Source organism: Aedes albopictus, chromosome 3 (assembly GCF_035046485.1).
Source record: "Aedes albopictus strain Foshan chromosome 3, AalbF5, whole genome shotgun sequence".
Lineage (NCBI taxonomy): Eukaryota > Metazoa > Arthropoda > Insecta > Diptera > Culicidae > Aedes > Aedes albopictus.
This window is the reverse complement of record NC_085138.1, coordinates 101,780,357-101,802,631: the sequence shown is the minus strand read 5'-3', so window position 1 is coordinate 101,802,631 and position 22,275 is coordinate 101,780,357. Positions and strand designations below refer to the sequence as shown.

At 39.5% G+C, this 22,275-nt stretch overlaps 2 protein-coding genes across 2 annotated transcripts in view; both read right to left on the bottom strand.

Annotated features, from left to right (window-relative positions):
• The window catches only part of LOC109410730 (uncharacterized), a 31,315-nt gene extending 25,151 nt beyond the window's left edge, over window positions 1-6,164 (bottom strand). The window contains exon 1 of the mRNA XM_029874493.2: window positions 5,687-6,164. Coding sequence (XP_029730353.1) covers window positions 5,687-5,830 — 144 coding nt within the window. The 5' untranslated portion in view covers window positions 5,831-6,164. The remainder of the gene's footprint in view (window positions 1-5,686) is intronic.
• Window positions 1-22,275, bottom strand: part of LOC109410892 (calcyclin-binding protein) — a 325,423-nt gene that overhangs the window by 11,454 nt on the left and 291,694 nt on the right. The window lies entirely within an intron of this gene.

Sequence of the window (22,275 nt, the reverse complement as noted above, 5' to 3'; positions counted from 1 at the left end):
CAAACACGCATTGTGAATGTGATTTCGTGTGTGGCTCACAACATCAAACAAAAGCTGCGTTTGTTGATTACACGCTCGTTTCAATTTGCACGAATATGAGTATAAGGCAGTTAGATGTTGGCTACGATAAATTTCATTCATGCCAGGGGCCTGAGTCAAACGCCGAAATTTCGTTCGCTTGTAAAACAAATCCAAGTCAAATTGAACGGCGTTTAATGTTGTTGTACGCTAGACTTGTTTTTGTTCTATCATATAATCCTAAAAATTTTGATGTAAATAATAACAACACCAAGAAATAAAGCAATGAGTTAATTCACGAGTCAACTCATGTATGATTTTTTCTGTGGTGAGTTTGGCGAGTCAAGAATCGCGCGTGGAACAATGTAACCATGAGATTTGAGAATTTGAGTTTTTACCAACACTGCAACTAGGGTAATTTGCCAATTGTTGAACGGTTAGTACTGGCATTTTTGTTTTCGTTTATTTTTCCGTGCATAATACCACTTTAGTTGAAAAATATCCAGTGAACGTCTAGATCCACTCATTCCGTATACTTCCCATTGGATTTAAATTCCCTAAACTTCCATTTTCTAAGAGAAAATAGAACATTTGTATGGGAAGACTGTTACCCAAATGTTGAACGCTTCCTTAAGCTAGCTCATCCTAACCCTTCAACGCTCATGGTGTCTGTAGAGCACCATCACTTTTTGGCGAATCCGACCTAAACCAGTTCACTTCAATATGTTATAAAAGCATTTGGGAAAAGGTTATAAGCTTATTAGAGTACTTGTACACTCTAATTATTGGTTCAATAGTGAAACTATTGATAAACAATCAATAACTATTGATAGACAATTAAAAACTTTTTTTTACGATTTCGTTAATTTGAAGTGATTCCTAACAACTTTTGTTCGAGCACTTTTTATTGTAAGCATTTATTAGCATTCAAAACTTTGAAAGAAGTCGTGGGCGGGAAGGGGCTAATGTTCCTAATCAACCTATCATTGACCTGTTTTTATTTTGGCTACCAAACGCAACATAGACCCTACAGTTATCCGATGTGGGTCCAACAGTGGTCCAACATTTGATAAAATTTGACCCGACTTTGACCCGACATCCGATAATGTTTCACTCTGGCGGAATTTTTCCGGGTTTTTCGTGTTTTGTGGCCAGTAAGTCATTTGAGTGGCAATTTAATCAAATGACATTCATTTGAAAAGAGCTCTAGTGGACTGAAATCGTTTTAAACATGACTCGATGTATAAAATGTTTGAAAAAGAAAAAGATTTGACTAGAAGTGAAAACGATTGAAGAAAAGAACGCATTTGGAAGCCCCTGAAACACTCCTGGATACCCATGAGACCCATTCAACCCCCTAGAACACCCCTGCAACGAATCCCTTGCAAACTCATGGATCGCTCCTAAATTCCTCTGGAACGCCCTGAAATACTCCTGGGACCAGCTTAACACTCTGAATCCCTCTGCAACACCCCTGGAACATCCCTGGAACGCCCTTGAGACCCCATGACATGCAAGATTTGTTAAAGCGGAAAAAAATCTGGCAGTCATGCTAACATCGTAGGTTATGTCAGTGTTCAACAATAGGATCCTAGATGCATAATGATAGAGTGATAAGAAAAATATTTTTAACTAATGAAATTACAATGAAAATGTGATTTTAAACAATGTTAAACTGTTAAGGACATCCTTCCAGTTCTTGTAACTATGGTGTGACTTTGATATTTGTGGTCAAATTTGCCAGCAAAGCTTATTTCGTAAGAGCAATTTTGTTAAAATTAATCTTAAGAATTATGCAGTTTTCGTGTTATCAGAGGTACAAAATTTTCAGTCAATATTTTTGACGAGAAAGTTTAAAATTTATTTTTACGGGTGTTTTCTCTGATGTCAAAAAAACACAGTAGACAGGCAGTACGACGTTTGCCGGGACAGCTATTTTTTTACTTATTCGTTTATTAAAGGCTCATGCGCCATCAGGCATAACGGAGCCGAATTCATTTTGAAACTTTTTTACGATTCCATATTTGTGTCTTATTTACTAGGTTAGCTTTGGGGAACCGTAAAACTCGCGGTTTGGTCGAGGTTAGAGGGAACAATAGTTTTTAAGGAAGGGGTGGGATAATGGGGCTTTTCGTTGACTCTCTGCAGCATGGCGTGACGAAGTTGCTGCTGGTCAAGCGTAGGGTGGACTAACAACCTGTAACGATGCAAACAAACGGTTTTCGAGGGGACACGAGGTGGACAAGTGGAACAACAAGACGGGGATATCAAACGAAGACTTCAGCTTGCTTCAAGAAGTTGTTCATAAGCTTCATGTACTCAAGATCAAGTTTACCCAACACATTTCTAATGTCTTCCTTTTCTGGTTTCCCTCGGGCCCTGAGGGATGCACATAAATCGGATCTGGCAATACCGTATTCGGGGCATTCCCACACAACATGGTTGATATCCTCATAGCCTGCACCACAGCTACAGCGATTGCTATCTGTGAGCCCTATTCGATAGAAGTGCCAGCCCAGAGAGTAGTGATTGGACATAAGTCGACACATTATCTTGATAAAATCTCGACCCACGTCCAACCCCTTGAACCACGCCGTCTTCGATACCTGTGGGATTGAATGAAACCACCTGCCCAATTCACCTGCATCCCATTTTTGTTGCCAACTGACTAAGGCATGCTGACGAGCAATCGAAAAAAAATCATTGAAGGCGATATGACGATCATAAATATCGCCTTCCATAGCGCCCACCTTGGCGAGCGAGTCCACTTTCTCATTGCCCGGAATCGAGCAATGCGAAGGGACCCAGACTAAGGTGATATTATATGCTTGATTCGATAGAGCACTCAGAAATGATCGTATTTCGCTTAGGAAATACGTGGAGTGCTTTACCGGCCTCATTGAGCGACCCAAGCAACACACATGTTATAATAGAGTTACGACAGTGCAAGTTTTGGTTGTATAGAAGTTTATTTGACGTAATTCTAACATTGTGTTGAAATAACGTAAAATAAACTTCTATACAACCAAAACTTGCGCTGTCGTAACTTTTATATAACATGTCTGTTGCTTGGGAAATAGCCTCAATTGAACTGAGACTATCCGTAAAAATTAAATATTGATCAGAGGGAAAAGAGGCGATTCGCTCTAATGCGTAGTGTATAGCCGCCAATTCTGCGACATATACTGAGCAAGGACTTTGAAGTTTATAGGCGGCGCTATGAAGCTCATTAAATACACCAAATCCAGTGGAATCATTTGTTTTTGACCCGTCAGTGGAAAACATTCTGTCAAAACTGACATGACCAAACTTGCTTGCAAAAATTTTTGGAATGTGCTCCGATCGGAGCTGATCTGGAATTCCACGGATTTCTTGCGTCATGGTCAGATCAAAACCTATAGTGGAATTGAAGAAGCCTGGGAAGTCTGGGAAGCTGAGACCTGAGAGTATCGTTGTATGATAAAGCTTTATCAGATCTTCCGGGTGGGCTCCCCACCATGTTCCGGTGAGTGTACGCATGAAGTTGATTCGTTGTTGGCACTTCTGATACAGATAATTAATGTGCTTTCCCCAGGTGTCTTTAGAGTCGAACCAGATCCCTAGATACATATGTGAAAGAGCTTAAGTGAGTCCCTTACCCAAATATTGAGCGGCCCAAAATCTGTCAGAGACACATAAGTTTGCTCTTGAGACATAAAAAAATGTTGCGCTGTGTTATTTATAAAAGTGAACTGAGCAGCCCAACTAACATTTTTGCTGAATAAGAGCTTAAGATAGCTTTCCTCCGAAAGCGTTTGCTCCATAAGCTTATATTTAACTACTTTTGTTAGAAAGATGTCCCTCGAAAAATACGAAAAAAAAAATTAACAAAAGCAAATTTGTTTCATTTCTTTGAGATTTCGTAATCACGGTAACGCGGAACTTTTCAAAAAACACAACTGCAAGATAATCACGATAATAATAATAAGATAATTGCGCTAATCCTCGTTCCGATGGAGTAGCAATAGCTGTATTATCTAGCTTGTATATTTTCAAAATAAGCAATATTTTAGTTTATTTTTTGATCACCCTCAAGATATGAAATCGCTTCGAGTGATTGTCACATCGTTCCGAACAGTAGAACCAACTGGAAATAAACGCTGTGAATCAAGAACGTTTCATCTTTCTATATAGATTCTATTGCAAATTGCAGCAGTGCAGTGAACATGTATCAAGTGCATGAAACGCACCCTGCATACTGATCAATTATAATTGCTGTTTATTGATAATCAATAACGACTCGATGAAGCTGCTAGCAACCAAGTTAATTCGTATATAAGTGGTATACAATATAGGCTGTACTCTTACGACAATTTAGAAAAGAAAGTTTTAAAAAATCAGAGGAATGAACTCATCAAATTTATGAATTGTTACTTAAGGTCAAAACAAAATTGCTACATAGTTAAAACAAATTGAATGATGTTTTTAAATATATTTACTATTTTTAAGTTATAAAAGCTGCTGTCTAAAAATGTACATTGCATTTTAAACCATCACATGAGGCTATGGATTTGTTTACATCCGAAACTCTCAAAACAAAGTGTATGTAAGTCAAACGAAAAATATAAAAATAGCGATGGGTGTGAATCAGACCTCACTGAGTCATAAAAGTTCCGACTGCATGTTTAACACTAGTTTACAGAACAAAACGATAGTCATGAAATTCTATCTCTGATTAGATTTTTATACATATTCACATGCTGATTCCAAAATCGTCCTTCCAAAAGAGTTAAGCAAGAAGAATATTTTTTATATACCTAAATCTGAAAATCGAATGTTACACCATTTGAAAACCATAAATGTCTTGCCTTGCAGTGCAACAAAGCAACTTTAAAAGGTATGTGTAGTTTTTTGCAGGTTACAATAAATTAGCTTGATCGGTGCATAGATTATGGACAACACAATATATGAAATAAGCAACTTTAATTAATAGAAAAGAAACCAGTTTCAAATAAATAGTACTCTATGGGAAATCAACAGAAAAATGTTTTAGCGAAATTGATTTAAACATGGAACTAAAACTTAAAAATCTCACTTCTAGTGATATAGATAAAAAAAAACTTTAAAAATCTGATACCATAAAGGCAATTACCAATTTAGATGAAAACCAAAAAAACAGATTGAATAGTATCCAAAAATAACAGAATTCAGGGGTTGTTGCTCCCAAAACAGCGAACTGCGCATCAATTACTATCAAGATCCAAAGCAAAAAAGTTTTGGCTCACTATCAGCTGCATAAATTATGCTTCCCCAACGGCAAACACGGAATCATCCAACATATTCGTTCGTCCCCCATCATACCATGCCCCTCTGAACTAAACTGCGCCAAATAGGTTTTGAACGCTTCAGTACGTTTATGTGACTACGAAATAAAATAAAAAAGGCATCCTAAACAACAACTACGCCTTGCAGGCGCAACGGAACTCGCGTATCGGTGTACTCTATAGGCGGTGTTCATAACAACACATAACAATCTAAATGACTTCATCGTGAAACCATCCCATCCCATCCCGACCCATTGGGCCCAGTCCAGTGCTCGATGCATGATGTGAGAATGTTTCGTGAATAAAAACTAGCTGATTCAATTAAAAACTTCCGTGCGAAATCAAGCGCGAGATGCCTCCCTTACTTGCTCAATATCCAACCCCGTTTGTGGGTTCAAATCGGTACAATACTGCTGCGATGAAGATCCTCGGTTTTCCTTGGAAGAGTCCTGAACGGCCAGCAGGCCATCCATCAGCATCTGCATCACCAAAACCACCAACCACTTCATTTTCTTGCAATATTTTTTTCTCCAACACACAATTAGTTTCAAAACACCTTTTTAAACGGTAATCGTCTTCACCTTCGTCCCACCCGAAATCCAAAGCGACGTCTTCCCCAAAACGGCTACGACACGACCCGGTGTAATTCAATCCTAATTAAATTAACTTTCGTTCGCTGACTTCTATTCACCTCGTCGTATAGTTTCGCATCCAAAAAAACAACATTCCCTTTCCGTTTTAGTATAAGCGCGGCTTCACCACCCAAAACCGACGTTGCTTCAACAAATAAGCAAAAATCCAACCGAACTGTTCAAACTGCGACAGTCGACTGAAAGCGCGCTCGTTAGGAAACTATCACCGAACCATCGAGCCAAGCCAGCAACGACTCCGATCGATGTCCGTCCCCCTATCTGCCCAATAAGTACGGAGTTATAGTTAGTGGAACGAAATTTTATATTGCCCTCGTATCGTTCGTTGCCTATATCATGCACGCGGTTCCGCAGTTCTCACTCACAGTTCTCAAATTTTCCCGCCATCGCAACCGTATACAGTAGCGCTCAAATAATGTTCCTCAAAACAATTTTGCATGGAAATGTTTCCTGTTGAAACGAATGCAATGGTTCGACGAGGAGTGCAGAGTGGTTTTGGAGCAAAAGAATATAACGCGAACGGTTATGCTGCAGGATGGAACCCGACAGAATGTGGAGCAATACAAACAGGCCGGAACAGCAGAACCGCTTCTTTCGAGAGAAAAAAGCGAAGAAGCGGAGTGCGAAGCAATGGAACTGCTGTGCCGTTCCTAAGAAGCACGGAAGTTTTACCAGAAACTCAACGCATTCCGCAACGCTTCGTGCCGCGAGTCGAAACGTGCTGAAATAAGCACTGGAGCCACTTGATGAACGGATGTGAGGGGATTGGAAGGTGGAAGAAGCACTTCGATAAGTACATGAACGGCGTGGAGAACTTATACCTTGTACCTAGCTTGACTCTTTGTTGGCTACAAAGTATCTTTAGTTCGTCGCAGAGCGTCAGTGTTGGGCAATGTTCATATTCACGCAATCCGTAAAAGGCTTTTTTTCGCTGTTATCATGTACTTCGTCTTCAAAAGAGCATAAGCTTCCTTCGGCGCCCTACGATCGATGCTGATCTCCCTTTTCCCAAATGTCTACACTGAAAGACGGCTTGCAGTAATGACCACCATAAAAATGTTTGACCATGGCGAAACGTGTAGCGTTCGAGCCTAGTGATGTCAAGGTTCTTGGTTCGAATCCAGTTGCCAAAAAAGCTTGTTTTTTAATTGAAAATGCTGCTTACTAGGGTGTCCCAAAAAAATCGATGTCCAAAAAGTCAAGGTGCTCAACCCTTATGGCTAGTTTCCACTTCGTACGTACTGTGCAAAAGATAGGACAAGTAAAGACTAGACTCAAAAAAAATGAGACACTCAAAATAATGTATAACGTTTGATTGCGTTCACAAAAATAGCTGATTTTTTAACCAGGAATAGCATGTTATGTGTAGTTAATGCCCTAAAAATTTCATCAAAATCGGTTCAGTATTGGCGCAAATATTGTCGATACAATAAAATGTGATTTTGGAAATTTTGGGCTTCCATTTTAAAAATTGTTTAGGCTATAACTTGGTTGTTAGCTCATCAAAACGTCTGAAAATTTGACTCTAAGTTCTTCAAGTAAGTCATAATAAGTGGTGAAAATTTCATTATAATCGGTTCAGTACTCTTTTTTTAATAATTCAAACAAAAAACGGGGTTTTCAAATTTTGGGCACTTTTTAACATTTTAAAATCAGTGTGCATTATTTTGACTGTAGTATTGGCAATACTGTCCCGATTTTTTTGAAACTTTGACAATGTAAAATCGTTGTGTTAATCTGTTCTCAGTTTCAGCCATTTTGATTGAACATTTTAAAAGTTAGAGCAGTTTGAATGTCACTATACTAAAAACCTGAGACGAGACTCGCGAAGACGGTCTTCTTTTTCTCCAGGTTGATGTTTTTTTCTTCCTCCTATCTGTGTTGACATTATGTTTTGAGCTGGTGGTTCAAACACGTACGTGACCGCATCACCTCACATTCAGTGTGACTGAATCCCATTCACGCACAAAATCATGTTGAGGTGAAATTTTGCATCGCCAACAATCGCCAAGCAAAGTAATCATTGGAATATTTTGTTTTCAATTTATTTTTGACAGTACAGGAGAAGAAAATGCTGCTCGGAGTGAATTTTGGCTTCAGAATTTATCTCGGATAGCAATATTTTCCTCGTTCTAGGTAACGTAATCAAACGGGCTACAACTGACAGCTCAGTTGAGCTACACTTGACGTTGCTTTTTTTTCCTCTTCGCGACTCTCGTCTCAGCCAAAAACCACATCTGCTTATTGTGACATAGTGCTACATATATGGCTATAACTTTTTAAAGGTCAAATCAAATAGAATGAAATTTTGACATAATACATCTACATACATACTTTTTGTACAGAAAATTTTTCATTGAAATCGGTTCAGTATTTTTGACTCTACAGTTTGAGGTAAAAAATGTGATATTTTTTAAAGTGTTTGTTTAGCCCAAGATTCTCAAATGGTGAGTCTCTTGTTTCGACGATATCTCCGCCAACACTTAACCGATTTTGATGAAATTTTTATGGTATTAGCTACACATAATGTACTATTCCTGGTAAAAAAAATCAGTTATTTTTGTGCACGCAATCAAAAGTTATACATTATTCTTTGTGTCTCTTTTTTTTCGAGTCCAGTCTTTAATGGTCAAGTAATGATTCTGCTTCAGAATTACTTGAGCAGTTCGCAGATGGCAAGTAAGGAAAAAAGTGTAACACTCGTAACGCCTCCCATGCGAATCGAATGGAGCTGTCACTTTTCCGTGCGGAAAAACAGTCCGTGCTATTATTCCGTCAGGAAAAGAGCCATTTCTCCCCATATAGATCAGTTGTCAAAATTACTTGCGGAAAAAGGAGGAATTTTACTTGAGCGCTCTACTTGGGATCTGGAAACCTAGCTTTAAATGAAAGATATGCATATTTGAAGCATTTTTGAACATTTCGATTTTCTAAAAAATCGTTTAGAGGTTCCGCCAGGGCGACTTTTGAAAAATGACTCTCTTTCATGAACATTCTCAAAAAAATATTTTGACGTAGGACTACGTCTCTCTTATCTATACCGGGTGTCATTCTAAATATTCAGAAATCGGCCGCGTTACGTTTAAAGTGGAGATTTTGAGCGTTAATAACTCAGCCATTTCTCTTTGAATTTTCAAAATTTTGGCACCAAACGATTGCAAATCTTTACACCAATTATGTCCAATAATAATATTTGCTGTTTTTCAATAACAAACTATTGAAAAATTGGGAAAAGTGAGCCCATGTTTATTCCAGCCAATCACGATCGAGCACATTTTGGATGCTCCCATCGAATATAAAAGCTACTGCTTCTTCGCATCTTCCTTCATTTGTCTTTGTCGTCTCGAGGTGAACGCATCGAACGAGAGCTGCCCACTTTCTTCGTTTGCGTTTTCGCTCATTATTCTTTGGCGGCCGTGTCGGTGGTTGGCGGCACCGCGGTGCTGTTGCACATTCACCTTCTAACCCTCTACCGCGGCAGACCAAGGAAGTGTTTCGAAAATCGGATTGATCGACGGTTGTGGCAGAGGCAGCAGAAATTCCAAAGAATGCTCCACCGTGACGGATGAATTTGCGAGTTGCGTCGCTTTTCTTTCCTCGGGGCTTCTTTCACGGATTGATTGACAGCGGCGCATTGCTAATAGCATCAGAAATCGCATCCAGGGCAGCAAACGGCGGGCCAATTTTCGACGGCGTTCAACATTCAACACGGAGAAATCTAACACGCATTGCGTGGCATGATGAATTCATGTCATTTTCTGTCAAAAATCGTCCAATATTCAAACGGCTCTTTTCAGAGCCATCGAAAATTATTCCTCAAGAGTTGTGAATCAGATAATTATTTCATTCCATAAAACGGGAAAAGTGTGGTGTGACCGAAAAGTGAAAGATTGAATGCGTGGCGGCCCCGCAACAATGATGATGCCGGCCACCAATGGTTCGGTCTCGAATTTAACAACGCTTCATCCTACCTGGACCATTTTTCGTGAAACATTGTTTAATTATAGCATTTTCGAGTTGAAATGATCTACATCTTTCAATATTTTGGTTACTTTATTCGTTACATGAAACTTTTCTCATTTCTCGGTTGATAAACCGTTTCAAGCGTCTGGTGCATATGGGGCGGGGCATGCAAACGAAATAAACTGGAAGCCAGCCAAATGGGAGGAGCTTCATCTGCTAATCTAGGGGTATAAAAGCTGTACCCTCTGTTTTGTTTCGTCATTTTCGTTGGATCAGTCAAGGAGGTTGGTGTCACCTCCAGCCCGGCAGAAGTACACACCAACCCACCGACGACTCTCTGCTCGGCCAGGAATCTCATCCAGCAAGCTGCCGGTTAGTTTTCGAAGGCATCCAGAATTCAACGCGCAGAAAACCAACACGCATCGCGTGACATGGTGAATTCATGAACAAACGGTCCTTATCAGGGCCACCGAAAATGATGCCTCAAGAGTTATAAATCGGATTATTTTCATCCATAAATCGAGAAAAGTGGTGTGGAACCAAATAGTAAAAGCGTGTATACTCGTTGCTCAGCAACAGTGAAGTCGGGCAATTTTCCATGGTATCCAGCATTCACCGCGCAGAAACCCAACACGCATTGCGTGAAATGGTGAATTCATGTAATTTTCTCCAGATTCCAGGCTTAATACCATCGATCGGGAAAAGCGTGGTGCAACAAAAAAGTGAAATATTGAATGCTTGATGGCTCAGCAACAATGATAAAGCCGGCCACTAATGATTCCACCTGGAATTCCACAACGCATTTTCCAAATAAGACCATTCTGAAACATTTTTCAATGAAAATTGGCTCATTTCTGGGATGATTAATGGTTTGAAGCGTCTACGTGCATGCGGGCGGGGCATGCAAACAAAATAAACTGGAAAGGCAGCCAAATGGGAGGAGCTTCATCTGCTAATCTAGGGATATAAAAGCTGTCCTCGGTTTTCTTTCGTCATTTTCGTTGGATCAGTCAAGGAGGTTGGTGGCGCCTCCAGTACGACAGCAGCACACACCAACCCAGCGACGGCTCGGCTCGGCTGGAAATCTCATCCAAGGCAGCAAGCGGCGGGCCAGTTTTCGACGGCGCCTAGTATTGAGCGCGGAGGAATCCAACACGCATTGCGTGGCATGATGAATTCATCAAATTCGTCCATTATTCAAACGGTCCTTTTCAGGACCATCGAAAGTGATTCCTCAAAAGTTAATTGGAGAAACTTCAGCCCTCGATCGAGAATGGTGTACTTCGTTGCCAGCAAGAGTGAAGCCGGTCATTAATCTCTTCCACGGCAGCAAGCGGCGGGGCAGTTTCAGGTGGCGTCCATCATTCAGCACTGAGAAAACCAACACGCCTTGCGTGGCATGGTGAATTCATGCCACTTCCTTCCTAAAATCGTCAATTAATCAAACGGTCCTTTACAGGACCACCAAAAATTATTCCTCAAGAGTTGTGAGTTAGATAATTTCATTCCATCGAACGAGAAAAGTGTGGTGAAAACATCCAATATTTTGGTTACTTCAGCCGTTCAATGAGAATTTTCTCATTTCTTGGTTGATTAGTCGTTTGAAGCGTCTGGAGCATGTGGGACGGGTCATGCAAACGGAATAAACTGCAAAGCCAGCCAAATGGGAGGAGCATCATCTGCTAATCTAGGGGTATAAAAGCAGTGTTCTCTGTTTTCTTTCGTCATTTTCGTTGGTTCAGTCAAGAAGGTTGGAGGTGGATGTTACCTCCAGCAAGGCAGCAGCACACCAACCCAGCGACTACTCTCGGCTATCGTGCTAATGATAGCACCAGGAATCGCATCCATGGCAGCGGAGCGGTGGGCCAATCTTCGACGGCGTCCAGCATTCTCCGCAGAGAAAACCAACACGCATTGCGTGGCATGGTGAATGCATCATAATCGTCCATTATTCAAACCGGTTCTTTTCAGGACCATCGAAAATGATTCCTCAAGAGTTAATTGGATAATTTCCAACATCGATCGAGATGTAGTGCAACCAAAAAGCAAAAGACAGAGCATCGTTGCCAGCAATAGTGAAACTGGTCATTATACTAATCCACGATCGCAATATGATATTTGGGAAGCTATGGCTTAACGCCTTTCAATATTATAATCATTTTATCCATTCGACGAAAATTCTTTCAAACAACGGTTGAACATTTATATTCAAAATGAAATAATGCTCAACCCCCAAGTGATGGCCAACCACGCGAGTTACGGAATGTTTAACTAATTATCATCTTATGAATGCGTTCAGTGAAATGGATCACATAACAACTTTAATCAATACATCACTCCGCCGATTTGAATTTTGCCAGTATACATTGCCTTTTATGTGATAAATCCGTTAGGCATTTATTAACGAAGGTCGGACAACAATGACCCGCAAAATCAGCTGATGTAAGACTTCAAATGAAAGGGCCCATTTTAATATATAAAAGTCAGAACTTCATTCCAACCTTTGTCCTACGTCAACATTGCGGTTATGTCTCAGACATTACCCACCCCTAGTTTTTTCGTAATAGTTTTCCAACTTCTGATTTTTTTAAATATTTTTGTATTTTTATGGACCTATAAGCGTTTTTCAAGGATATAAGTTTTTGAAATATTGTATTTATATTGACGGCAGATCCTTGTTGCCTTTCTCGTTCACCAAAGTGAACTGAAAGGCTATATCTTTATTCTTCAATCACTTAACCTAATTTACAGCTCTATTGTCCACTAGGGCACTGCGTGAGTGATTCCAATTGGAAGCTGTACATTCACTTTGTACACCGCCTATATATATTCTATTCTAATTGTACTACATCGAACTGGTTGCCGTTGTGCTGCTTTTACTTTCTACCCTATCATGGTAGAATCATGAGCACGAGGATGTTGATGTGTGGCTGTTTGGTTGTTCCTGTTTCCAGTCCGATTGTGGGTCCATTATGGGTTGCCGTTCGCCGATGTCCAAGTATCCGAGTTCATTTGAGCCATGGGCTCAGAAGAGGGTCAGTGTCAGCTGCTCTCAGGGGGAAAGAGCAACTGACGAAAGTGCCGGGGCTGGGATCGAACCCATGACCATCTGCTTATGAAGCAAACGTGTAGCCACTACGCCACGGGCCCCGGCGTAAGGCTATATGTTCACTCAAAAAACGAATTATCGATAGAAGGCTCGGAGTGTCAAGTCACATATACCAATCATCTCAGTTCGACGAATTGAGATGATGTCTGTATGTTTGTATGTATGTATGTCTGTGCGCAAAAAGAGTTCACTCACTTTTAAGGCACTTCCCATTGGCCGATTTTTCGGATTATAGCTCGAATCGAACCGGAATTATACCACATTGTTTGCTATTTAAAATGGTCCGGATTCGTCGAGACGTTCCGGAGTTATGGCCATTTCAGTGATTCGGACCAGCACCGGTAGAGCTGACCGTATATAAAACTGAACCAAGCCTCAAATTGCGATACATAAAACTACGGCGATTTTTGTAATCTTTAGCATGGTTGACGAATTTTGTGCGGAAATCAACACTGGAGACCATAACTTCCACGATGTCAGCCCAAAATTCAAGATGACAGCCTAATATTCAAGATGGTGGCTCCAAATTCAAGATGGCGAATTCAAATTCTATATGGCAGCTTCAAATTCAAGATGACGAATCCAAATTCAAGATGGCGAATCCAAATTCAAGATGGCGGCTGATTAATGGAGTTTTAGGCTCTAGAATCATTACAATAATGGTATATTTGGTATGGGGAAGATGTCTGGAGTCCAAAAATGGAGACTAGAATATCCAAGATGGCGGTCTAAAATCCAAGATGGTGGCTCAAAATTCAAGATGGCATCTGTTTATTGGAGTTTTTGGCCCTAAAACCACCGACAAACCGACGTGACACTCTGTTTCCAGCATTGGCAAGAAAATTGAATTTTAAACCGTTTGAAAATCGTAACTCGTTCTGTCATTTTCGTCTTTGACGAAAGAAACCACATGCACTCTTATTTCTATTTAACCAGTAAAAGATATAATTTACCGTACTATGGAATTGTTCAATGGAATTCTTCCACTTAAAGGCAAAGTCGTCGATTATTCACCAAATAAAATATCCCAAACGCAAAAACTTTCAGCGGGTGACATTGTTTTCCAAAGTTTATAACAAAATATCTTCTTATTGCGCAAAATTTTGATTGCGAATTGTTACTTCGATATGAGTGAAATAATTTAACATGTTAAAGCTGCTGTACTCACCCACACATGAAGAGGAAGCTGTGTAAATCATCGCACAGATCGTGCTAGTGATTGAAAGGAGAGTCTCTTGCCGAGTAAAATTGGAAAATTCATATTAGCTGGCACGTCGGTTTGTCGGTGCTAAAACCATGCAATATGGGTATATTTGGAATGGGGAAGATGTACGGAGTCCAAAACTGGCGACCAGAATATAAAAGATAGCGACCTGAAATCCAAAAGGCGGCTCCAAATTCAAGATGGCGGCTGTTTAATGAAGTTTTAGGCTCTAGAACCATGCAATATGGGTATATTTGGTATAGGGAAGTTGTTTGGACTCCAAAAATGGCGACCACAATATTCAAGATGGCGATCTCAAATCCAAGATGTCGGCTGATTAATGGATGGACAGATGGATGGGTATATTTGGTATGGATATGTATGGACTCCAAAAATGGTGATCAGAATATCCAATATTGCGATCTAAAATAAAATATGGCGGCTGTTTAATGGAGTCTTAGGCTTTGCAAGTATGCAATATGGGCTTAAATATGGGTAGATTTTGTATAGTGAAGATGTCTAGACTCTAAAAGTAATGACAAGAATATACAAAATGGCGATCTAAAATCCAAGATGGAGGCTCCTAATTCAAGATGGCGGCTGTTTAATGGAGTTATAGGCTCTAAGGCCTTGCAATATGGGTATATTTGGTATGAGGAAGATGACCTAAGCTCATAAATGTCGACCGGAATATTCAAGATGGCGTCTCAAAATTCAAAATGATGGCTGATCAATGGTTGTTTAGGCTCTAAAATCATGAAATATGGATGTATTTGAAATGTAGAAGATGTCCGGTCCAGAGTCCGAAAATGGCGATCGGAATGTCCAAGATGGTGGTCTAAAAAATCCAAGATGGCGGCTCAAAATTTAATATGGCGGTTGTTTAATGGAACTTTAGGCTCCAAAAACCCTTGCAATATTGGTATATCTGGTATGGGGAAGAAGTCTGGAGTTCAAAAATGACGACCAGAATATCCAAGTTGGTGGACGCAAGAACAAAATGGCGGGTATAAATTCAAGATAGAAGTTTTTTCTTAAGAGTTTAACGCGTAAACATCACAAGCCAGATAAACAATATGATTTCGGGTGCCATAAAATGGATTTTTGTAAAACTTATGAAAGTGCGATACAGGTAATCTTTAATATAACGAACCCTCGATATAGCGAATACGATATAACGTACATTTTGCTTCGCTATAACGTACAACATTGATTTTTTTTCCAGTAATAACCCCCAGATAAAATAAGAAGTCACTTGAAACAATGTTTTGTTGCATCATTAGCCTTGTTACCCAGAATTTGTGCAAATTGGGAAAACAAAAGTGTAAGTTATATCGAAGCACAAACAACGAACTAACTTTTTCGTGAAAACTCATGTTTTTTATTGGTTTTGCGAATTTTACCGAAATTATTATTTGGGGTTAATTTCACGTCGAATTCATCAACCTGTCACTTGAGTTTTGTTGAAATGGGTTTTCCCAAGGCACAAGAAAGGCGCCATCACCGCTAGGTGGATTAATTAGGTTTTTTGTGCTGCTAAAAGGTCTATTTTTCAAGCTCACTACCGTACTTGAGAAGCTCAGCCGGGAGTTCGTCCATCCCAGCAGCCTTGTTGTTCTTTATACCATATTGTTATTCATATTATTCACAAGAAAATGTAGCAATAACGGTGACTATGGCAATAGCTGACAGGGAGCGTTTACAGGGAAAATCAATAAGGGGTTCCAGGGGATCCCAAAGGGTTTGAGGGGGTACTGGAGGTTCCAGTGTTGTTTAAAGGGGGTCTCCTGGTCGTTTAAAGGGGTTTCAGGGAGTTCCCAGAGGCTCAAATGGGTCTCAAGCGTATTTCAGGAAGTCTCAGTGGTGTTCTAAGGGACCTCAGGGACGCTTCAAGGGTCTTCAAAGGACACCAAAAGTACTCAGGGTCGTTTCAAGGAGTTTCAGAGGGTACCACTATATCTCAGGGGCGTTCCATGAGGTCTCCGGGGCATTTTGATGAGTTTCGCTGGCGTTTCAGGGGGTTTCAAGGGAATACCCTAAGTTCTTAGGTGCGTTTCAGGGAGTTCCAGGAGGTCTCAAGGGTACTGCAGGGGGTTCCAGAGGGTTTCAGGGATCGTTTGAGGAAGTCTCAGGAGGTACCTGAAGGTCTCATGGGCGGCTCAATTGGTCTCAGGGGATTTTGGGGATCCCAGGGAGTTTCAGGGTGGTTTCAGGAGGTCTCAGGGGCGTTTGAGCGAGTCTCAGAGAGTACTAGGAGACTCAAGAGGAGACTTCATGTGCATTTCAAAGAGTCTCAGGGCATTTCAAAGAGTCTTAGGGAGTTTCAGGGGATTGCAAGAGATATCTGGGGAGTTTTAGGGGGCCCAGGGGGTTTCAGTAGTACGTGGATGTCTCAGGAGCGTTTTGATGGGTCTCAGGGAGTACCTGGAAGTCTCAGGGGCGCGTCAGGGATTATCAGGAACGTTTCAGGGGGTCCCAGGGGAGTACCAGAAGGTCTCAATGAGTGTGTCAGGATATCACAGCGGATACCTCGGGGTCTCAGAGGCATTTCAGGGAGTTTCATGGGGTCCATGGGGTCCATGGGGTCTCTGGGGTACCTCAGGGAGTCTCAGGGGGTATTTCAGGAAGTTAAGAAGCACTTCGGGAGGTCCCAGGGGATTGAATGCATCGAAACGCCCCTGAAACATCTATCCCTGTAAACAATTTGATATGCCTCTGAAACCCCTTGGAACGCTTTCAAAAGTCTCCAGGTACAGTGTTGCGGAATTTCAATATCAACTAAAGCTGAAGTTTAATATGAAGTTTCTTTAATAAAAATAAAACCAGGACATATTTCAGGCCAAACATGTCTAAAGGTCCTATCTGCAGAAGAGAGGCTCTCTTTGGTTTCCTTCTCTTTCGTTAATATATCAGCTGTATATTTGTATTATGATTGTCTCCTTGCATTGAACGATGGTCAAAACAATCGTCTTTTGATTTGTACTGCAAAAATAGTTGTAAAGCGTATCATTGCATTGCAATAATCGAAAGAGAAAGTGAACAAAGAGAGCCTCTCAAATGCAGATAGGACCTATTGAAATGTTTGGCCTGATTTGTTATTCTATGTTTTATTGTTTTATATCTGGGTAATTCTCGTTGCGACCTGCGACCGGCCCAATATTTACACCTTGTCTTCAAAAATGTTTGAGGTGGCAATTTTCTGAAAGTCCTCGCTGAATGTTGTTGGCGAAAAAAATGTTTTGGTATAAAAATCCAAGATGGCGGCCAAAATCAATATGGCTGACCCAACTTTTTATTATTGTAAATTGTAGCTCTATCTGTCCTCTTTTCAACAACAATTCGTTTTGAGATGTTTTTGGAGAAACTTTCAAGTTATAACGGTTTAAATGAGCCACCATTTGACCAAAATCGAAGGGTCTGCAAAAATGGTTGTGGCTCTAACTAACGGGGGGTCCATCAATTTGAGTAACCAAATGCATTTTCCTTACTTTTTAGCGAGGACTTTCAGAAAATCGCCACCTTAAACATTTTTGAAGACCAGGTGTAAATAGTGGGCCGGTCTCAGCGAGTTGCCCATCTATATTTGTAGGAGGAAATATGCCTGGGGTCACTAAAAATTCAGTTTGACATTATATGCTAAAGGATTTCACACGGATAGCCGAGTATTAGTAGAATGGAAACAGCAACGAAACCCAATTGTATGGCATACTTTTGTTGAATCAGTATTATCTTGGTAAAGATTGTTTTGGAAATAAAGTATTTATGATGTTCTACAAAAACTACACGAATGTAAACTACTGTAATATATTGGAGGTGAGGACAGTGCGCATATGACTCACCCACAAAACGATATGCCCAAGCTTCTTGTCCGTCCGTCGTCGTCAATGAATCGCATGAACCTATTGCCAGACTGCTGGTCGATACAGAGACGAGGCATAACTGAAAGAATTTTATGAATGCACTGTTTTAGTACTCTGTGTTTGTTTCGGCATAAATTCATCACAAAATAGTGCCTATGTTAATAAAATAAACTAGACTGGCTTCGGTCGGTACAGCTCCAATGCTGCCACACAATCATCGCAATGTTTAACGCATCATTGAATAGAAGTGGTGATGAAGTGGTGATGAATGCACGTTCAGTTACAAGGAAAAAGGCAACAGTATACCTTGCATTTGAATAATGAGTGCTGTTACAGATCGAAACTTTTTTGAAAGATCTTCATTAAATGCTTAAGATTAGGAATCGTTATTGTAATATTTAAGATTAGTGATAAGGTTGGTTTAAGGGAAAGAAGCAGCGAGTGGAGTTAATGGAAGTTACTCCAACTAACAATCACTCATTTTACAAGCACCTTTACGACGAATTGATTCAGCATGATGCTGAATAACATTTGGATAATTTTCAGGCACAACTTTTGTTCGGGTTTTGTTCACACAAATTTGGAGAAACTATAAAGCATTGTGTTGTGTACCAACTGAACTGTTTGTTGTTAAATCGTTTTACAACTATATAGTAAAGCTGTTATTCAGCTTTAGCAAAAATGATTGAAAAAAATAAAATGCAAAATTGTTCAATTTCCACAAGAGCTTATGATTGGAACTTAATGCTGTGAAAAATATTGTGAAAAAATAACTACACATAAATTTACTTAAATCCAGATTCGAACTCGAAACCCGTCGATTGCCAGCCGCATGCCTTCCAATCTGCGCCATCCTAGAGATGATGAACTCCAGCGCTCAAATCAAAACATAAACTTCCCGTGGTTTTTTTTTTGTCGGGTATATTATCACTGCGATCATATTTGATCTTTTGTGATACACAACCCATTTTACTAATTGTACCTTGTCAAGGTGATTAACTTCTATATGTCAGAAATCATCAACGCAAGACCTAGGTATCATCCCAGCTAGGTATAATGTGCCGTGTGAAACGCACTACCTTACTTGGATTTAAAAACCATACTTCAAAGGGCTGTAAAAGTCCCTTATCAAAGAAAATGCTCTTCTATTGAAAAGAGCAGGACAACTGCATAATAAGGGGCCGTTCATAAATCACGTAGACTTTTTGGGGGGAGGGGGGGTCTGACCAAAATCTACGCTCCATACAAATTTCAAAATTTTTGTGTGGACAAAAGTCTACGAGCGGGGAGGGGGGGGTCTGAGATGGCCAAATTTTGGTCTACGTGGTTTATGAACAGCCCCTAAATGCTCGGAGGTTTCACTATCCTCCTTACAAAAGCGACAAATATCGGCTTTGCCCATTAATTTCAGATGATATATAACAGGGCAATGTCCTGTAATTAGCCCTGTGTACGAGCACAGTTCATTTTTTGACAAGAGTAAACTCTACCAGAAGCTCCTAACAAGGTTATAACAAAATTATTACAACCGTTGTTAGAAATAACACAATTTGATATAATTTTGTTGTAAGGATTCGTATATGTGAATAACCATAACAAAATTGTAACAAAATTTGTTATAATTTTAAAAACAAAACTATAACAAAACTTGTATTAAGGGGATTCACTAAACAGTGTAAACTGATTAAACTGATTAAACGTCGCAATCACCAAGGCAAACTTTGATTGTTTCATTCGCAAAATCAAGAAACATTTCAAATAAGCAGAAAATCATGGCTTACGCAGCAATTTAATCTGTTTAGTGAATACCCCTATTATTTATTCAAACAGATATATAACAGCATTTGTTACATAATGCTTATTAAAATAATTGCCTATAACAATATTTCGTAACACATTTATCATAGTATTTGCTACATTTTTTGTAACAAAATAATTTCAAAATTTGTTGGGTTTTTTTGCATTGACGCGAAATAGTTTCATCATTTTTGTAATATTGACAACTTGAGTCATAAGCCATAAACTAAAACTTATAGCATTCATTTAGAACGCAACGCTAAAATCGTCATGTTTTAACACCCCCTCCTCTTCCGTTACGCTTTTTTGTATGAAAGTTCTAAAATTTTTGTAAGGAAAGTAACGCTCGCTTGTACTTTCCCCTCTCCCTTGAGCGACGCGTAATTTGGGGACGACGTCATATTTGTTCAAAAAAATGCAACAGGGTTATCATTAAGTTATAATCTGCCAAATTCTTCCCAAACCAGCAGTGCTTTGAAGCTACTATCGTTATGCAATATCATTACATCTCGTACTGGTGTAATAAAAAAAACTGTTGGGATATCACCATGGCTTGTCGGATGTAAACATTATTATCAATACAAACTGTAAGCTGGAATATAGCTGAAAATCAAATACTTCACAGCTACCTTTTTTCTATTTTTTGGGGTTCTTTTATTGCACTCTAATCCAAAACCGGAATAGTTCCTTACCAACAAAACAGCTGCTTTCATAGAGTACGTTTTGGTACCGTTTGCAGTGCTTTGTAGCGTTTTGAAGAACATTCTTTCTGCTGGAAGCTGTGGTTGACGCAACAGTACAGTATTTTCTAGATGATGTTGGGTTAGTTTTGTGGCACAATTGTAAAGTCTTGTCTGGTGTGCAACAAAACAAGTTAACATTGACCAACTTGTCTTCATCAGATGATTAGCTTTTCTTTCTTCTCTGTTAACCTTAGTTTTGTATTCTTACGCGAAAGTCAGTAAACAACGTGAAAAAAGGTTTGGAACTTTTTATCAGACCTTTTTCAAATTTTGGTAGGATGTCAAAGATACAGTAGACGTTCGATAACTGCAACATATTTACGCTTCACTTGGCGAATACAAATCCGATAACTGGAACGCCAGACAGTATCAAAGAACCATCAACTGACGTTAAATGAACGTGAACTTCATCCGTCGGTTCATTTGGGCTAACATGGCGCCCCATTTCGACATTTGGCGGTCTGATAACTGCAAATTTGTTACACTTACCGGACTTGAAGTTAAAAAGCATTAAAGTTAAAATAAATTGCAGTTAAAAATCATAGCAGTTAAACCGCTTGCACTGACCGAACGTCTACTGTAATAACCTTTCTGAAAGTAACCATTTCTGAGATATTCGAAATTTAACTTCGTGGGTCTCTCAATATGTAAGAAAATGCGCTATTTTCACAAGTTATTCGATGCACACACACACACACACACATACAAAAAGTGTTGTAATTCAAAATTGAAAAGACATTTGGCGTAGCTTTGCTCAGTAAAATTTTAGCTTATGGATGGTAAAATCATCACACGGTATTATTTTTTTTGTCTGCTTCGATTTTTGAAAAAAAAAAAAAAAGAATTTTCAACTAGGGTCGAACTTTTGCCCCACCTTACTCTATGTGTAAAATATGATTTCCAAATCTTTTTTGCAAAACGTTATACATGCTAAAGCATTTTCAAAATATACCTAGTTACGCCCCAAAATAAAATACCGAATTCGATTTCATTACAATTCCATTCCATGCGTTGGAAGGACCATCGCATATTACAATTTTTTGATAAAAACCAACATTTTGTCATAACTTTTCGAAATATTGATCAATTTTCATAATTTATGGAGTGAAAGACTCTTTTTCAAAAAGGCTTCGAACAACCTTGACACCCGAAAGAAATAATTTGAATTGAGCTGAAAAACTTCAAAAGAAACTCTTGCCCCACCCGAACTTTTGCCCTTTTTGCAAGACGATAATTATAAGCTAGGATATAACTTTTTTTCGGAACTACGATTCTCTTTGCGGTCTTCGACAAAATATTTTCTGCATACTTTAGGCTATATTTTAATATCATTGCGGTTACAAGATTCAAGTAACATTTGACAAAAAAAAAAATATGCAAGAAAGTAAAATTTCACATACTAAATCTTATTGAAATTTCAATCACATTACAGAGCGCGAGGACGTATTGCTGTGTGCATTCAAAATGCAAATATCAAATGCGGGAGCACCAAATGCGGTAAGATTTTCTAACAAGTAACCCGATGTCAGTGGGAGCTTTTAAATCCTAGGTTGGCGGTGATATTGGCTATGGTTGCTACGTTGCCTTTCTTAACATGTGTTACCGCGTTTGAAGCGCAGTTAGGCACC